Genomic DNA, 14,377 nt, shown 5'->3' with positions numbered 1-14,377 from the left:
TTTTCTTAATTTTATTTAAGAAAAAAAAATGATCATGTGAAGACAGTATGTGATAACTCTTTACAGGGAGGCATCTGGGACTATATCAAACAAGTAGGCATTTAACTTCTGGAGAAGATACACACATAACCTGATTACAAACACAACTAAGATATGGGTTAATGGACAAAAATGTTCTTAAAAAGGATGCGTTGACTTTAGGGTTGGGAGTCCTTGTCAATAGTTTGACTAGTTAGTTATTAAAGAGATTTTATCATCATTTGCTTGATGATTATCTGATGTTCATCAATATATTTTTCAGCATCAAAAATAGAATAATTATTTTTCTATACTGAGGTTTCGGTAACTATAAAACCCTAGAACTAACCTTTGTTTCTTCATCCCATGGGCAGCTGCTAGCATGGCCATAGCAAATGCACATCCCTCCAACGGAAATGTCTTTGATCGAATAGTAATACTGAGAAAAGGGGGCGTAACAAACAGAAGTGAGAAACCCTTTTACTTTGGCGCAAGGTTGGAACTCTAAGTGCATGCTCATTTGAAATGCTACTTCACACACAAAGAACCTTGATACTTAGTTCAAGCCAAGAATACTCAAGTCTGCTCATCAACAGAACCTAGAAGCATCTAAAAGAATTTTCCAGCCTGGTTTGGCCTTAAGCCAAAACGGTCCTCTTCATAACTCACGCTGCTCAATTTTCTAGGACTACTGAGGTGAGCACAGGAAGGCAGATACATTGTCATCAAGATGGAGAGTCTCAGATGCGCTTGAGCTGTGTTTCCTTTGACGTCACTTTGCGTCACTGCCTCATACTTTTGTCTCTTCCTGTTAACACATTTGCTATCTTTATTTTCCATTGTTTGCTGCCATTATACAGAAACGTGCTTTACTTTTATTGGTTGATTTGGCAAGACTATCTTGCTAACCGCAGTGACTATTTCTAGTACTTGTTTTGTATGTCATCTGCACACATGATTGTGCCAGCTATGAAAGATGCACATTCACTCCTGCACACACACCACATGTCTATTTTCTTCTTGTATCTCTGAGTAACAGCTTTACTAACAAATGATAATGTATTGTCAAGGGGACTTAAGGCAGAGCCACCTAAGTGCAGACAGGACCATTAAGTCTATGGATTGGATGACTCAATATTGTTTAAATGTCTTCCAAAATTCTTCCCATATTGATCCAAAGAATGGAATCTTAATGAAAATCTTAGCCAGCATATTTTATCTCTGGGTCGAAATTAACTGCTGTTGGTTTATTTATTTATTTTACTCTTTACTCTTTGGGGCCCACGACCCAGCTCCCAAATAATCACACACAGAGAGACTTATTCTTTCTTATGAATGCCTGGCCTTAGTTTGGCTTGTTTCTAGCCAGCTCTTCTTAAATTATCCTGTCTACCTTTTGCCTCTGGGTTTTTAACTTTCTCTATTCTGTATTCCTTTCTTTATGTCTTACTCTTTGGCTTACTGTGTGGCTGGGTGGCTGGCACCTGGCATCCTCTCTCCTCCTTTTCTTGCTCCTCCTTCTCTTTTTCTCCTTTTCCTTATCCTCTCTGCCCACCAGCCCCACCTATCCCTTCTCCTGTCTTGCTCCTGGTGTTCAGCTCTTTATTAGACCAATCAGGTGTTTTAGACAAGCAAAGTAACACAGCTTCACAGAGTTAAACAAACACAACATAAAAGAATGCAACACATCTTTGCATCATTAAACAAATGTTCCACAGCATAAATGAATGTAACACATCTTAAACTAATATTCCACAACAACTAACTGGTTCTAATATTTTTAAAGATACTATAAGGGGTGCTAAAATAGTTACACTTAACAGTATTTCCTGCTCTCCCAGAGGACCAGACTTCAGCTCTTAGTGTCCATGCTGGGCAATCGACAACTGCCTATAACTCCAGCTCTAATGGACGCAATACCTGTTCTCGGCCTCTGAGGCCACACATACACAAAGAATATGTTTACACAGAAACACAAAAGTACATACAAAAAATAAAGATTTAAAATTGAATTCAAGGAATCTACAACAGCCTAAGCAATGTGGACCTGTAGCACCTGACCATGAGATTTAGATAACTCTGTAGTAACCAAATTCTTGTTACTGGCATGATGATAGACCACTGGATCGATGGGTTGACAGACTCAGAATAATAAAGTTGGACGGCACCCAACAAGAACATACAAATTTCTTAATGGAAGAAAGTCAATTATGTCTGGAGTAATGACATTACATGGAGAATCCTTGAGTCCAAACTCACACGGGACACAAAAGTTCATTTGGGGTGGATTATCAATGCTAAAGCCAGAACCATGAAGCTGCTAGAAGAAAAGATAAAATAACATCTTTGGAAACCCAGCAAAAGCAAGTATTTTTTTTAAAGAATACAGAAAGTATTAAAAATAAAACAAAACCAAAAATATGGTAAGATGGATTTCACCAAAAATGAAATCTTTGAGGTTGTAGTTTCAAAAGTTAACAGAAAAACTCAATGAGACAATATCCATAATATAAATAAATATAAAAAATACATGAAAATGGACCAAAAATACCCCCAAAAGTCAGCTTAACAGGCTCACCCCAGTCATCAGAGAAATACAAATAAACACCACCAGGAGGAGCCATGGAGTGCCATGCCAATGTTTCAACAGCCCACAGGGCCTGACAACACTGGATATTTGTTTTGTGATCTGCCCAGGGCTCACAAATGTTATGTGGCATGTGCTTTTAAACAAGTTCAGCTGAGTTATACATACAGCTGTCCCACAACCTAGTAATTCACTCCAAAGAGATGGGAGGGACGTAAAAATGTCTGTTGACATGCCTTTTATAACTCAACCATACGTCTGAAATCTATATGTTTTATTGAATATTTCTCAAATTTTATCACTTCAAATAAAAATAAATAAATAAAAATGCCAGAGTCGCTAAAGCTTGGATGTGGAACCAGACTAGGATCTTTAGGACAAAGGCCATTACATTCTCCAGGTGACCACACTAGGGGGACAGGTAGGAGGGAGCAAGAAGGCCTGAGGAATGGCTGCTGGGGCCATCACCTTCAAGGCTTTGTAACAATGGAGAGGTGGCAGTCATTAGTAAGATAAGGATGGTTGGGAAGGTGAAAAGCCAACCCAAAGGAAACAAGGAAAAGAATACACCCTGAAAAAAGTTCTTCCCTGTGGTGAGGGACACACCCCATACTCACACGTCTGGTGACAATAGGGTCAAGGTCTCTGAGGTCCCGGTGGCTGAGGGTCATGAGATCTGCATTGAGTGTTCTGATGCGCTGCAGACGAAGCCGTATGTACCTTGCTGAGGTGAATTCCAGCAACTTGGGTGAAGGGTCATCAGCGCTTGGTCTGCCATTGATGAGGGATGTGTGAATCTGGACACAGCCAAAAGCACATGTCAATTTCGCACACTATTATACACAATGCATGCTGGTTAACTGCATCAGATTCTTTACAAAGACAAATCTAAAAGCTAGGTTCTATAGAGAAAAACAAAACAAACAAACAAGCAAGCAAAACACCCCATCTAATATATATTAGGTACTCATAAACAGTGACCCTCATTTTGTCCAGTTTGTAGGTTACCCACTCCACTACCTCAGAGATGTCTGCCACTCTTGAAGCCATGCCCTTCTCCCTGCATCATGAGGGTCTTTGAATATCTACCATTATGCTACAGCAAATGCCTAATGCCATGTACAGGCTAGAGAGGGTAAGAAAGATACGCCTCAACCCTTAAGGATGCTGCTTTCTTAGTCAACTGTACAGTGTCATGCCCAGCTCCCACCACAGAGAGCACGTGGGAGTTGGACAGTGTTTGCTCCTCAAGCAAGATGCTAGTGAAGAATGGACTGGTTCTGTTTCACTCTGAGTTGATCGAAGCATGCACTGAGCACCTAAGTCATGGCAGCCCCATCCTCCAAAGCCCTGGACAGGAGGGGGAATGAGGAACTCTACCTTTTAGAAGCACCTTTGCTCTCTTCTTTTCATCTACCCATGTTCTTACTGCTACTGAAGACACAGGCTTGCTATGTATCCCTCCAACTCATGATCCTCCTGCCTCAGCCTCTGAAGAGCTAGAATTACACTTCTATGCTACCTCGCTGCCTGGCTTCTCTTTAATACAACACATATTCTTGCCCTGATCTTATGGAAAGAATCTGGGCGGGAGGTGGGGAGGCGACTATTGGGGCTATTCAAACACAGCAAAGTGAAAACTGAGGGAATTGCATGCTGGGAAGAAATCAAGGAGATAAAACAGGCAACATCAAGGCTACTTTAAACAGGGAGGTAGCCACAGGCAAGCCTTTGGACTAAGGGTGATTGATTTTTGAATGTTCTGACATAGGTTCCCATGAGGGTTAACACAGTACCATTTGAGGCCGGGGCCTCTGATGTCAAGAAGCCATTTCTGCACTGGACACAGTACCTCTCCATGCTCAAGTGGCACCAGTTTAGAATAATAGGAGGTGCAGATCACTTCGTTGTCAGCCCTGTAAGTGGGAGGTCCCCGTCTTGGAGAGATTTTGTAGCGTGTCAAACACTCAGTATCACTGACTGCATAGTACTGCCAGGGTTTGAACTTGATACCATCCATGGATCGCTCCAAAATCCAGTTTCCAGGCCGAGGGGCATTGGCAGCTTTGATGATGATATATGCCACTTGAAAGACCTGAAACAAAGACACTAGAAAATCTCAATCTGGAATTCATAAGTCAAACACAAGACAACAAACTCTTCAGGAACGGCCCAACTCACAGACACAGTATAGTTCTGGTTACCAGGGGCCAGAAGAAGGACAAGAAGGGACAGATGCTAGGTACAGATTTTTAGTTGTGCAGGACAGACAAGATGTGTTGGTTCAAAGTATAACAGTGTTGCTATGGTAACAATCCTGGACTCTGTTGGAATTTACTAAACAGAGAGACCTGTGCTCTGACACATACATACACACTGAGATGATAATGCTGGAGTTGCAGATATATTGTGGTTATTTCATGGTGTGCATGTGCAACAAATAATTATGCTGTGCATAGGAAATGTATAAAACGTTAAACAGAATCAGCACTTGCAAATGCTCGAAGGCCAGAGTGTTCCTGGAGAGAGTCATCACACAATTGGGTCTTTCTATGCTTTTGAGTACAACTGTTCACACCTGGCAATGAGAAACGTACTTTCGGTGGTATTGTTTTCAAAATAAACAACAAGAAAAACAACACACATACTCAGTTCTTCTCACTCACGGTGTAAGTTCCTCTGTATGAACGAATAACCGTGCATGTTGATAATTACCCAACCGAAAACTTGAAAAGATGACTCCAACAACTTTGTTTATAACTGCCCAAACTCAGATGCAATAAAAAAGTGTTTCTATAAGTAAATGGTGTACCCAAATGACATGCCAGTCAGTGGAGAGACACACAAATTATACAGCAGCAAAAAAGACAGGAAGGGGAGTTGCAGGCACACTGCTAACTGAAAGAAGTCACTCTGAAGAGGCAGCATGCTGCAGGATTTTCACTGTAGGCTATTCTGGAATAGGTAAGACTATGAAGGCAGTAAAGAAACCAGAAGTTGTCTGGGACTCAGGGGAGGGAGGGATAAGCAGAAGGGAGGAAGAGAGATGAAATGACCCTATGTGGTTCATCATTGTAAACTACAGGCTCCCTTAATAAAACATCAGTGGATATGGTGGATGAACAGTGTGCAAACACCCCACACTAATTCAGGATGATAACAGAAGAACTCTAGGTGAACAAGTAAGGAATTATGAACTGCACACTCTCTATGCACTCTACTATGACCCTAAAGCTGTACTAGCTACTAGTTAGAAAACAATGCCGTCAACCAGGGAAGATGCACACAGGAGGAAGGCTGATATGGGATGCAGGAAGTGGCCAGATGAAGGTCAGATTTGAACAGGGATTTTTATCTCTAGCCCCAGATCCAGCACAAATGAGACACCATCTCTCCACAGCCTAGCACCACTCCGGGCATTTCCAGGCACAATTCACTCACTCTTCTGAGAAGGGGTTTTGCTTTCCAACAACTCCTGTTTTCATGTTGATTCAAAAATCTGTCAAATCCTATGCTATAGTGAGCAGATGCTAGATTGTGTGGTCATGTGACCCTTCATCATCAACTATTCAAACCCCGCTCTCAAACATCACTTTTAGCATCCAAAATCTTTTTGTATCTCTGTGTGTGTATGTGAGTGTGTAGTGTGTGTGTTTAATGTGTGTGTGTGTGCATGTACACGTGCACAGCTATGGATCCAAGAAGTTGTTTCCATCAGGCACTTTGTTGAAACACTGAAAAGTAACTGATAAATCAACATCTATGGATGTGGGTTTTGTGAAGGGGCTTTGGAGCATTGCTCACAGTATAGTGGGGGATGTTTGCATACATAATACATATATGTAAATGTGTACAGAAAAGCTCTTGCATGTTTGCAGCTATGCATACATATGTTTGTGTATGAATATATAAAAACAGGGCATAAAGTCACTGTCTCTGAAGCTCCTGGTTTCTGTTTGTTTTAGCTTTGTCCGCGCCTAGTACTCACTAATTTCAGAACACACGAGTGCCTTAGAATTAACTCATCACATACCAATTATGTGCCTACAATCCTCTCTCCTTAGTACAAACAACTGTCTACCTACACAAAGTGTTCCCTTGCTGAGGTGAGCTTGTGAATGCCATGGGTGCCTGACACTTGGGCTCTCTGGGTTCATGCGGTGTGTCCCTCTGTAAGGCAATCACAGCATCTCAAAAATACCAGAAGCGAAATGGGTTTTGAGACACAAAGACAGAGGAGCACTTTCCTGTTGGCTCACCATTGTGTGACTGTTTTTCCATTATTTTTCACCATGGGAATAGAACCAATGAGCATGTGGGCCAATGATCACTTCCCACATGCATGTTCAAAACAAAACTTTGCAAACATAGGTTCCAGGCAACATGGTCAGTCACAGTGACAGAGGCATCAGAATGAAATGTATTTGCACTCACTTTCACACTTTCCCACTTGAAAATGGGATGAGCCAACAAGCCTGTTAGAAGGGTTAGCAGAGCATCTCCTATAATCATGAACAAATACCAGGATTGGTTCTGTGGCTGCTTTACATATTTTGAAACCATTGTTGCAGGTTTCCACAGGAATCTAGGCACTATCCTTCCAAGACCCTCAACTGGGACTCATATGGCCTCAGGGAGCAAGCATTTACTCTTCAATGGTTCCCCCAGCACGGAGATCTCTTTTTATAGTAATAATAGCAGCAGTAACAAGGGGACCCTACATCTACCTCTAAACCAGTTTCATATCTCAAGATGTATGCAGAACAGCTGTTGCTCCAGGACATCTGCAGTTTCTATAATGAGAGCTTAGGATGAGAACTGGGAAGGGGAGGGGGGAGGGGGGAGTGGAGGGCATGCAAAAGCAACTAACATTCATTTGAGTGATGAAGTTAATTACAGTGACAATACTACCAGTTATTAGAAAGAGCTCTTAGAAGCTTGCAAATGCATTCTGAGGGGGATAAGAACTGTTGTCTCCTGTATTTCCACGAGCAAACTGAGGCACAGAAAGCTTTTGTAACCTTCCTGAGAATCTCACAAGTACCACGTTCTGCACCCTAGGAAGTGAGCCAGGCAGTCTGTGATCGGAACCCTATGCTGTGACAGTCTCCAGATGTTAAACAGAAGGAATGAAAGGAACTTGAGGTGGCTGCTGGGTACCCACTCAGTTCTCCCAATTCTTCCCATCATAGCAGTTACAGCAATACTAAGTTCTCCTCCCTTACCCCTTACCGAACCCTTGCCAGCCTTCATAGAGACAGCTGAGCTATGTGTGGAACACCATGTCAAACAGAAGGACAAGCATGGTGGGAAAGCCTAGGTCTGCAGGCAGGAACGGCTAGCCCACAGACTGATAAAAAGCCTTTTATCAGGAAGCAGGTCATTGTTCTCACAATCTCTCAATCGTCAGTCCTCCCGGTCCTCCAATCAGAGACCAGGAAGCAGACTAAAAGATCCTGACAGAAAGGAAGAGGATGCTATGAAGGCTCTAAACACAACTTTCTTTATTGGCCATTGTTGCTTCTGTATGTCTCAGGCTCTCCAAAATGGGGACCAGAAAAGAAACTGGACTGAGCTCCAGCTCTGATAAAGAGGAAAGGGATGCTGTAAAGAGTCTAAATATAAATGGTCTCCACCGAAGTCGTGCTGTGGACTGACACACGCACTCTCCAGATTTCCTGTGTAAAGCCCTAACTTCTTACCCTTTACCACGGAATACCACTGCATTTAGAGATAAGGCCTTTGAAGTAAAAGGTGGCTGACTGAAGTCCTTGTAAGAAGAATTGAGAGGCCTGGGAAAGAGCTCGGGCAGCAAAGTGAAGCACAGGGGTCTGAGTTCAAGCCCCAGAATTCACATTAGAAAAATAAAACAAAAAACCCCAACAACATGAGATGGTGGGCATGCCCTTGTAATCCCAGCCCTGCTCTGAGGAGGCAGAGGTAGAGAAAGGCAGGGTTCTAGGCCTCCAAAGCCAGCTAGCTTAGCCAATTTGGTGAATTCCAGACTAGTGAGGTGGGCTAGGAAGGCAGGCCAGTCAGCAGAGTGCTGCCTTGCAAGTATGATCGATGAACTGAGTCTTTGTCTTTATTTTAAAAGCTGGGCACCATGGCATGTCCTTGTAATCCTGGCACTGGAGAAGTTGGAGATGGGTGAAAACCTGTGGATTGCTGGCCAGACAACCCAGCCTAGTCTATGAGTCCAAGAAAATTAAAAGACACCATATCACAAACCCAAGGTGGGTGGCTCCTGATGGAGTGACTCCTAAGGTCATCCTCTGGCCTCTACTGTGCACGTGTGTACTTAAATACATTTTCTCACACGCATAAAATAAGTTGAAAAACTTTAAATACAACTGAGCTGGAGTAATAACAACCGAGGTTGTCCTGTGGCCTCCACATGTACGGGCACACAAACGTGCACATACCTGTATACACATCATACACACATGTGACACACAACAGACACACATGGAGGAATATCACATCAAGACCCAGAGTAAAGACAGCCACCTGCAAGCCAAAGACACCTTGATCTTAGGCCTTAGAACTGTGACCAATTTTCTCTCCTTCAAGTTGCCCTGTGGTACCTATTACCGCAGCCTCAACTGACTAATAAAGTCCTAAGTCATCAATTTTAGTTGAGAAGCAGATCTTACACACAATGAAGAAAAACTGAGAGATTCTGCTCACATACAGAATCCTAAACTTTTGTCCAAATAAAATCCACGAAATTTCTGCTTCGCATTTTCTAACATGCTAGAGACTAAACTGTCTTTTTCTCTTAACATGAGGTTGGCTGAACACAAACTGTTGATACAAGCGTTTTCATCAGAGTCTAAGTCATTGCTGATCTGCCAAAACAGCAGCTGATCCAGTCATTTCCAAATCCACTTCATGGCAGCTTTCCACTCACTGGCCTTCGTTAATGATCACTGGGACACACATAAACAATGTCACATAAATATTGTCGGCACACATCAGACGCTGCCTCTCCACAAAAGAATCCAGACAGGAATTTTGGTGTGAGCCTCAGTCTTAAATAGAGTAAATCTAACTGAAGCACAGACATCATTTTCCAAGGTCAGAGGTTCATTCTCCATCATAGTTCTCTGCACTCTTTATTGTGTTCTCACAGAATCCACTGGGGCTGATGACAGGTATAAGTCTCTGGGAATTCCACGTGGAAGGACCTACCTATCTCTCTGGCGGTGACTAAACCCAGGGGAAACAAATTTGTCATAGACAAATGCACCTAGGTTAATAGTGTATTTGATAAATCGTATCATTTGATTGATCCCCAAGGAAGCAATGAGCTTGCACTTTGTAAGCTTTAACTTACAGATAATTAACTATTAGATAATGAAATTCTAAGGCACCGTTTGGATTCACATTTCTTACTTGAGAAAGAAGAAGCAATTGCTTCATAGAAGGCTCATCCATCACTCCAGAACCTGTCAAAGCCATGAGGAGAAGCCTCCAAGCAAGGACATAGCAGTTTGGGGAACTTAGATGCTTGCTTGGGGAGGCATGCTGGCCAAGTGGATTCCAGAGAAATCCCTCAGGAGTAATTACTGTAGAGTGGGGATTGGCTGTTACACTGCAATCCTCTCACTGAAGACCAGCCTATACAATTAAGAACAAAATTCAGAAGGAGGAGAGAATTTCAGATTTCCTTTCCTTTCACTTTGGCCCTGATACAAATACTGAAGTAAACAAACGGGTCAAAGTCCCTTTCTGCCTGCCTTGGGGGGGGGGGGGGGGGAGGGGGAGGAAGACCAGCTGCCTGGGGCGATAAACTCAGACCAAGCAGGTTTCTTACCCTACAACTCTTAGAAACACCTCAGAGCCTCAAGGAGCCATTCGCTTTGGATCGTTGCTGAGATATGTAAACACGCAAGACTGTGGCCAGCAAGTGGGCTCAGAGACAGGAGCCCAACAAGAGTCAGCTTTAATCAGTGATCTGAAGATGGGAAAGGAATTGGAAAGATGTCTGTCGGAGGTAGACCTGTTTCCCATCAGCGGGAAAGGCGATTCCAATGAGCCTAGCAGGGAGCTGCCCACCCCTGGTGCCACTGTCCCACCCAAGGGTGACTGACAGTATATGTTATTGCAAAACAAAAATGTTGAACCACTTTACCGGAGAAGATAAAATTGGAAAGTAGAGTGTTCTCCATCCCTCGTCTCAAATGTATGTCTCCATATACACAGCCCAATTCCACTATGTGTTCTGGAACCTTCCTGTCACCAAATGTTCTTTAGGGCTCTTCCCCACTGTCTTTGTCTCCCTAAGATAGGGTGGGAGCTATGGCTGTGACATGGCTGTGACATGCAGTGGCAGGCCAGTCTCCGACCCACTGATACAGAAGCAGCCCTCCAATCACCTAGCCAGACCTGCCCAGGTTCCACCCACAGAAGTCTTCACCTTTGAAATGAGACTAGGTTTTTCCTCGGTAACCAAGCTCCTAATTTGCTCCTGTCAAAATAGAGTGATAATATATAGTATCTCCTTCAACGTTTCAGGGGGAAAAAAAGCAAATTTGGAGGCCGTGGGAAGTGATATTTCCTCCTAGCCCACAGACGAGGGACACGGGTGCCTCTGAAGCTTTACCTGTGATTGGAACTGAGTGTTCTGAAGAAAATAGCCTGTTCCTTAGAAGAAAGGTACTCGGGGCTCCAGGGCAGTGCATCCTCTCTTCCACAGAGGACAAACAGACTGCTTTTCCATGAGAAAGAAGAGGGAGACCTGGGCAGTAAGGTACCCTACAAAGACTGACAGGGCATTGAGAAGGGGGCACACCAGAACAACTTTATGCTTAAGCCTCATTTGAAAGACACTGATTGTGGTGGGTGTGGCTACCTGAGTCAAGAGAAGGACGGGAGGGGCTGGGAGGGTATCTGGATGTAGGGGGGGGGGGGGGGGGGGGGGGGGGGGGGGGGGGGCTTGAGCTGGTTTGCAGAGGCGGTCAGAGAAGTCCCAAGAGTGAGTGTGAACAGAGAAAACAGGTGTCTAGACAGCAGGGCAAAGAGTCAAAGTGACCCGGTGCAGACAGAAACAGCTCTCAGGGTCACAGCATGGAATACAGACATTGCAAGCATGCAAGGTGGCCTGGGTACAGGGAACCCGAGGGAGACTGGAAAGGTGATGTGGACCACTCAGAGGTCGTGGTAGCCCATGTAGTTTTCTTAGACCACCGAGAATCATAAACCAGGGCAGGACAGGGCCGGAAGTGATAGAAGATCATGGACCTCAACTCTAACACTTGGGGTTCAAAAGAGAGGGTGGTAAGGACTTTGGAAAAGATCAAAAGAGCAGGGCAGAGATACCAGCAAGAGGCCCTAAAGACTTTCCTGAATAGTCAAAATGAGAATGAGAAAGAAAAACCAGAGGACAGTGGTGGGGGTGGGGCTGGGGTGGGGGTGGGGGTTCCCCACTCTGGACTGCCCCTCTTCCCTGTAAGAGAAGGGGCTTTACTCCCACTCTGCCCTCCAGTCTCAGTACCAAGAATCCAGGCTGAAAACTCAAGCTTTGCACACACACACACACACACACACACACACACACACACACACACACATGCACACGCACACGCACACGCGCACACACACAGAGTCTGAACTTTGACTTGGTGCTGGCCCAGCAGATGCAGCAGTCATGAAAGGCTTAGGGCCTCATATTCCTCCTCCTCAAAAGAGAACACCATGAAAGCTGTGAGAGCGAAGCGCCCCCCCCCCCCCCCCGCGCCTCACAAACCCTACTGAGGGCTCTGCCTGGAAGAGCTGGGAAACTCTCTCCTGAAGCAACTCCACGAAACACTACCCTGCGAGTTACACATTTACCACTGCTAAGAGCTGTAACGGTACATTTTCTTTCCTTTGGTCACTGACTGAATCATTAAGAGTTTTTGCACTGGAGAGATCAGAGAGTCCCTTTTTATGCAAGCAAGATTTTGCTCTGGATATGAATTCTTCATCCAAATCCTATGGGAAGACTCCCCTTTTGTTCTCGAGACATCTCACTTCACTGTGCATCTGGAAAGTTGTCGGACATTGAGCTGATAAATCAATACATTTAAAGCTCATCAAAAACAATATGTAAATACGAAGAATATGTAGGAAATATTTTGGTTATTTAAAAAGGAAGCCTGGTGGGAATATAAAATAGTGAGCCACTGTGAAAAATAGTACGTGTTCCTTAAAAAAAAAAAAAAAAACAGAACTACCATATGATTCAACATTTCCAATAATGGTATGTGCCTGGAAGAGAGTGGATGCATTGAAAAGTTATTTATTCACCAGTGTTTATAGCTGCATTATTCATAATAGCCAGAGGTTGGAAACAACCCAAATATCCATCCAGGGATGACTGATTGGGCAAAATTTGGGAAAGACATACAATGGAAAGCTATCTGGTCTTAAAAAGCTATAAAATGTTGATACAGTCTGCAACATGGGCAATCCTAGAGGTCATTACACTAGGAGAAATAACCCAGACACAAAATCATAAAAATAGTATTATTCTACTCATAGGATGCCTGGAGTAGTCAGATTCACAGAAAGAACTGTCATCAGGGCTGGAGAGATGAGGGAGGGATGCTCTTGCTGATGACCTGCATTGAGCTCCCAGCTTGCACAGGGAATTCCCATACCTCTTGCCTCCACGGGCACATGTCTATTTCAACACACATACAAATACATAAAAAATAATTTTTTTTTTAAGAAAAAGAAAGAATAGTTGTTGCCATGTCCAAGATTTGGGAGAGAAAAGTAGAGTTAGTGTTGGATAAATGGGGAAGATAAAAAGGATCTAAGGCCAGGGGATGGCTGCCCTGGACAAACTGCATATACTAAATGCCTCTGAACTCTACACTTTAAATGTTTAAAGTGGTAAACTTTATATTCTGTTTAATTTATAAGAACAAACAAACTTTTTTTAAAAAAAAGAACGACGATATAAGGAGATAAAAGTGAGGAATCACGCTGCAGTTTTCTGTTGAAGACTGAGAAGTGTGCAAGGAGATGAGCCGGATGTGGTATTTCCAGGCAGGGGCCTAGTCTAGAGACCTCAATAAACGAGCGAGCTGGAGGTCAAGAGAACGGTGCAGAGGATGCTTGAAATGGTGCTCCTTCTGTCACACTGTTTCCATCAGGTTCTTACTAGGCTCCAGTATGTGAAGACACTTTATCAAGAGCAGAACCCAGTGCCCACAGTGGCTAGGGGCTCCCAGTGGCCTCACAGATGGTCTGCATAGAAAGCCCCATGGGTCAACAGAATGCTTGCTTACTCCTGGGTGCTATATCCTGAATAACAGCTAAGCAGCCTGGGAACCCATCAAAGGCTAGAACCGAGCTGTGGTGACCCCTAAAAGCCTGCTGATTCAATGGAGCCATTCCTGATGGGCACTGGACTGCTTTTCTGCACATCAGAGGAAGAACAAAGGTGTCTCTGATCCCTAGATAATGAAGAGTGGAGAAAGCAGAGGAAGTTAAATCAGAGGACAGACAGTTCTGGCTACCTCAATACTGTCGGTGAGAAACATCAGGCCAGTTGAAAATACACTCAGTTGGTGACTTTATGGTTTACTTTTAAAAGGTCAATTACAAAAGTCCAAATGTGACCCAAGCACTATGGTGCTGAGGCTCTATGGAAATTCTTTATAACTCTGTCCAATTTTTCTATAAATCTAAAACCTTAAGAGACTATTAATAAAATAATAATAAAAAAAAAACCAAGTGGAACTACTAGGAACATGCTCTAGTAATTATCAATCCTAA

General features: G+C 43.5%; 1 protein-coding gene across 1 annotated transcript in view; it reads right to left on the bottom strand.

Moving 5' to 3' along the window:
- Lama1 (laminin subunit alpha 1) overlaps nt 1-14,377 on the bottom strand; it is a 130,227-nt gene that overhangs the window by 79,364 nt on the left and 36,486 nt on the right. The window contains exons 4-6 of the mRNA XM_036173624.1: nt 4,458-4,700; nt 3,223-3,402; nt 368-457 (exon numbers count right to left, since the gene is read on the bottom strand). Coding sequence (XP_036029517.1) covers nt 368-457; nt 3,223-3,402; nt 4,458-4,700 — 513 coding nt within the window. The remainder of the gene's footprint in view (nt 1-367; nt 458-3,222; nt 3,403-4,457; nt 4,701-14,377) is intronic.

Source organism: Onychomys torridus, chromosome 23 (assembly GCF_903995425.1).
Source record: "Onychomys torridus chromosome 23, mOncTor1.1, whole genome shotgun sequence".
Lineage (NCBI taxonomy): Eukaryota > Metazoa > Chordata > Mammalia > Rodentia > Cricetidae > Onychomys > Onychomys torridus.
This window is presented reverse-complemented; position numbering and strand designations above follow the sequence as displayed.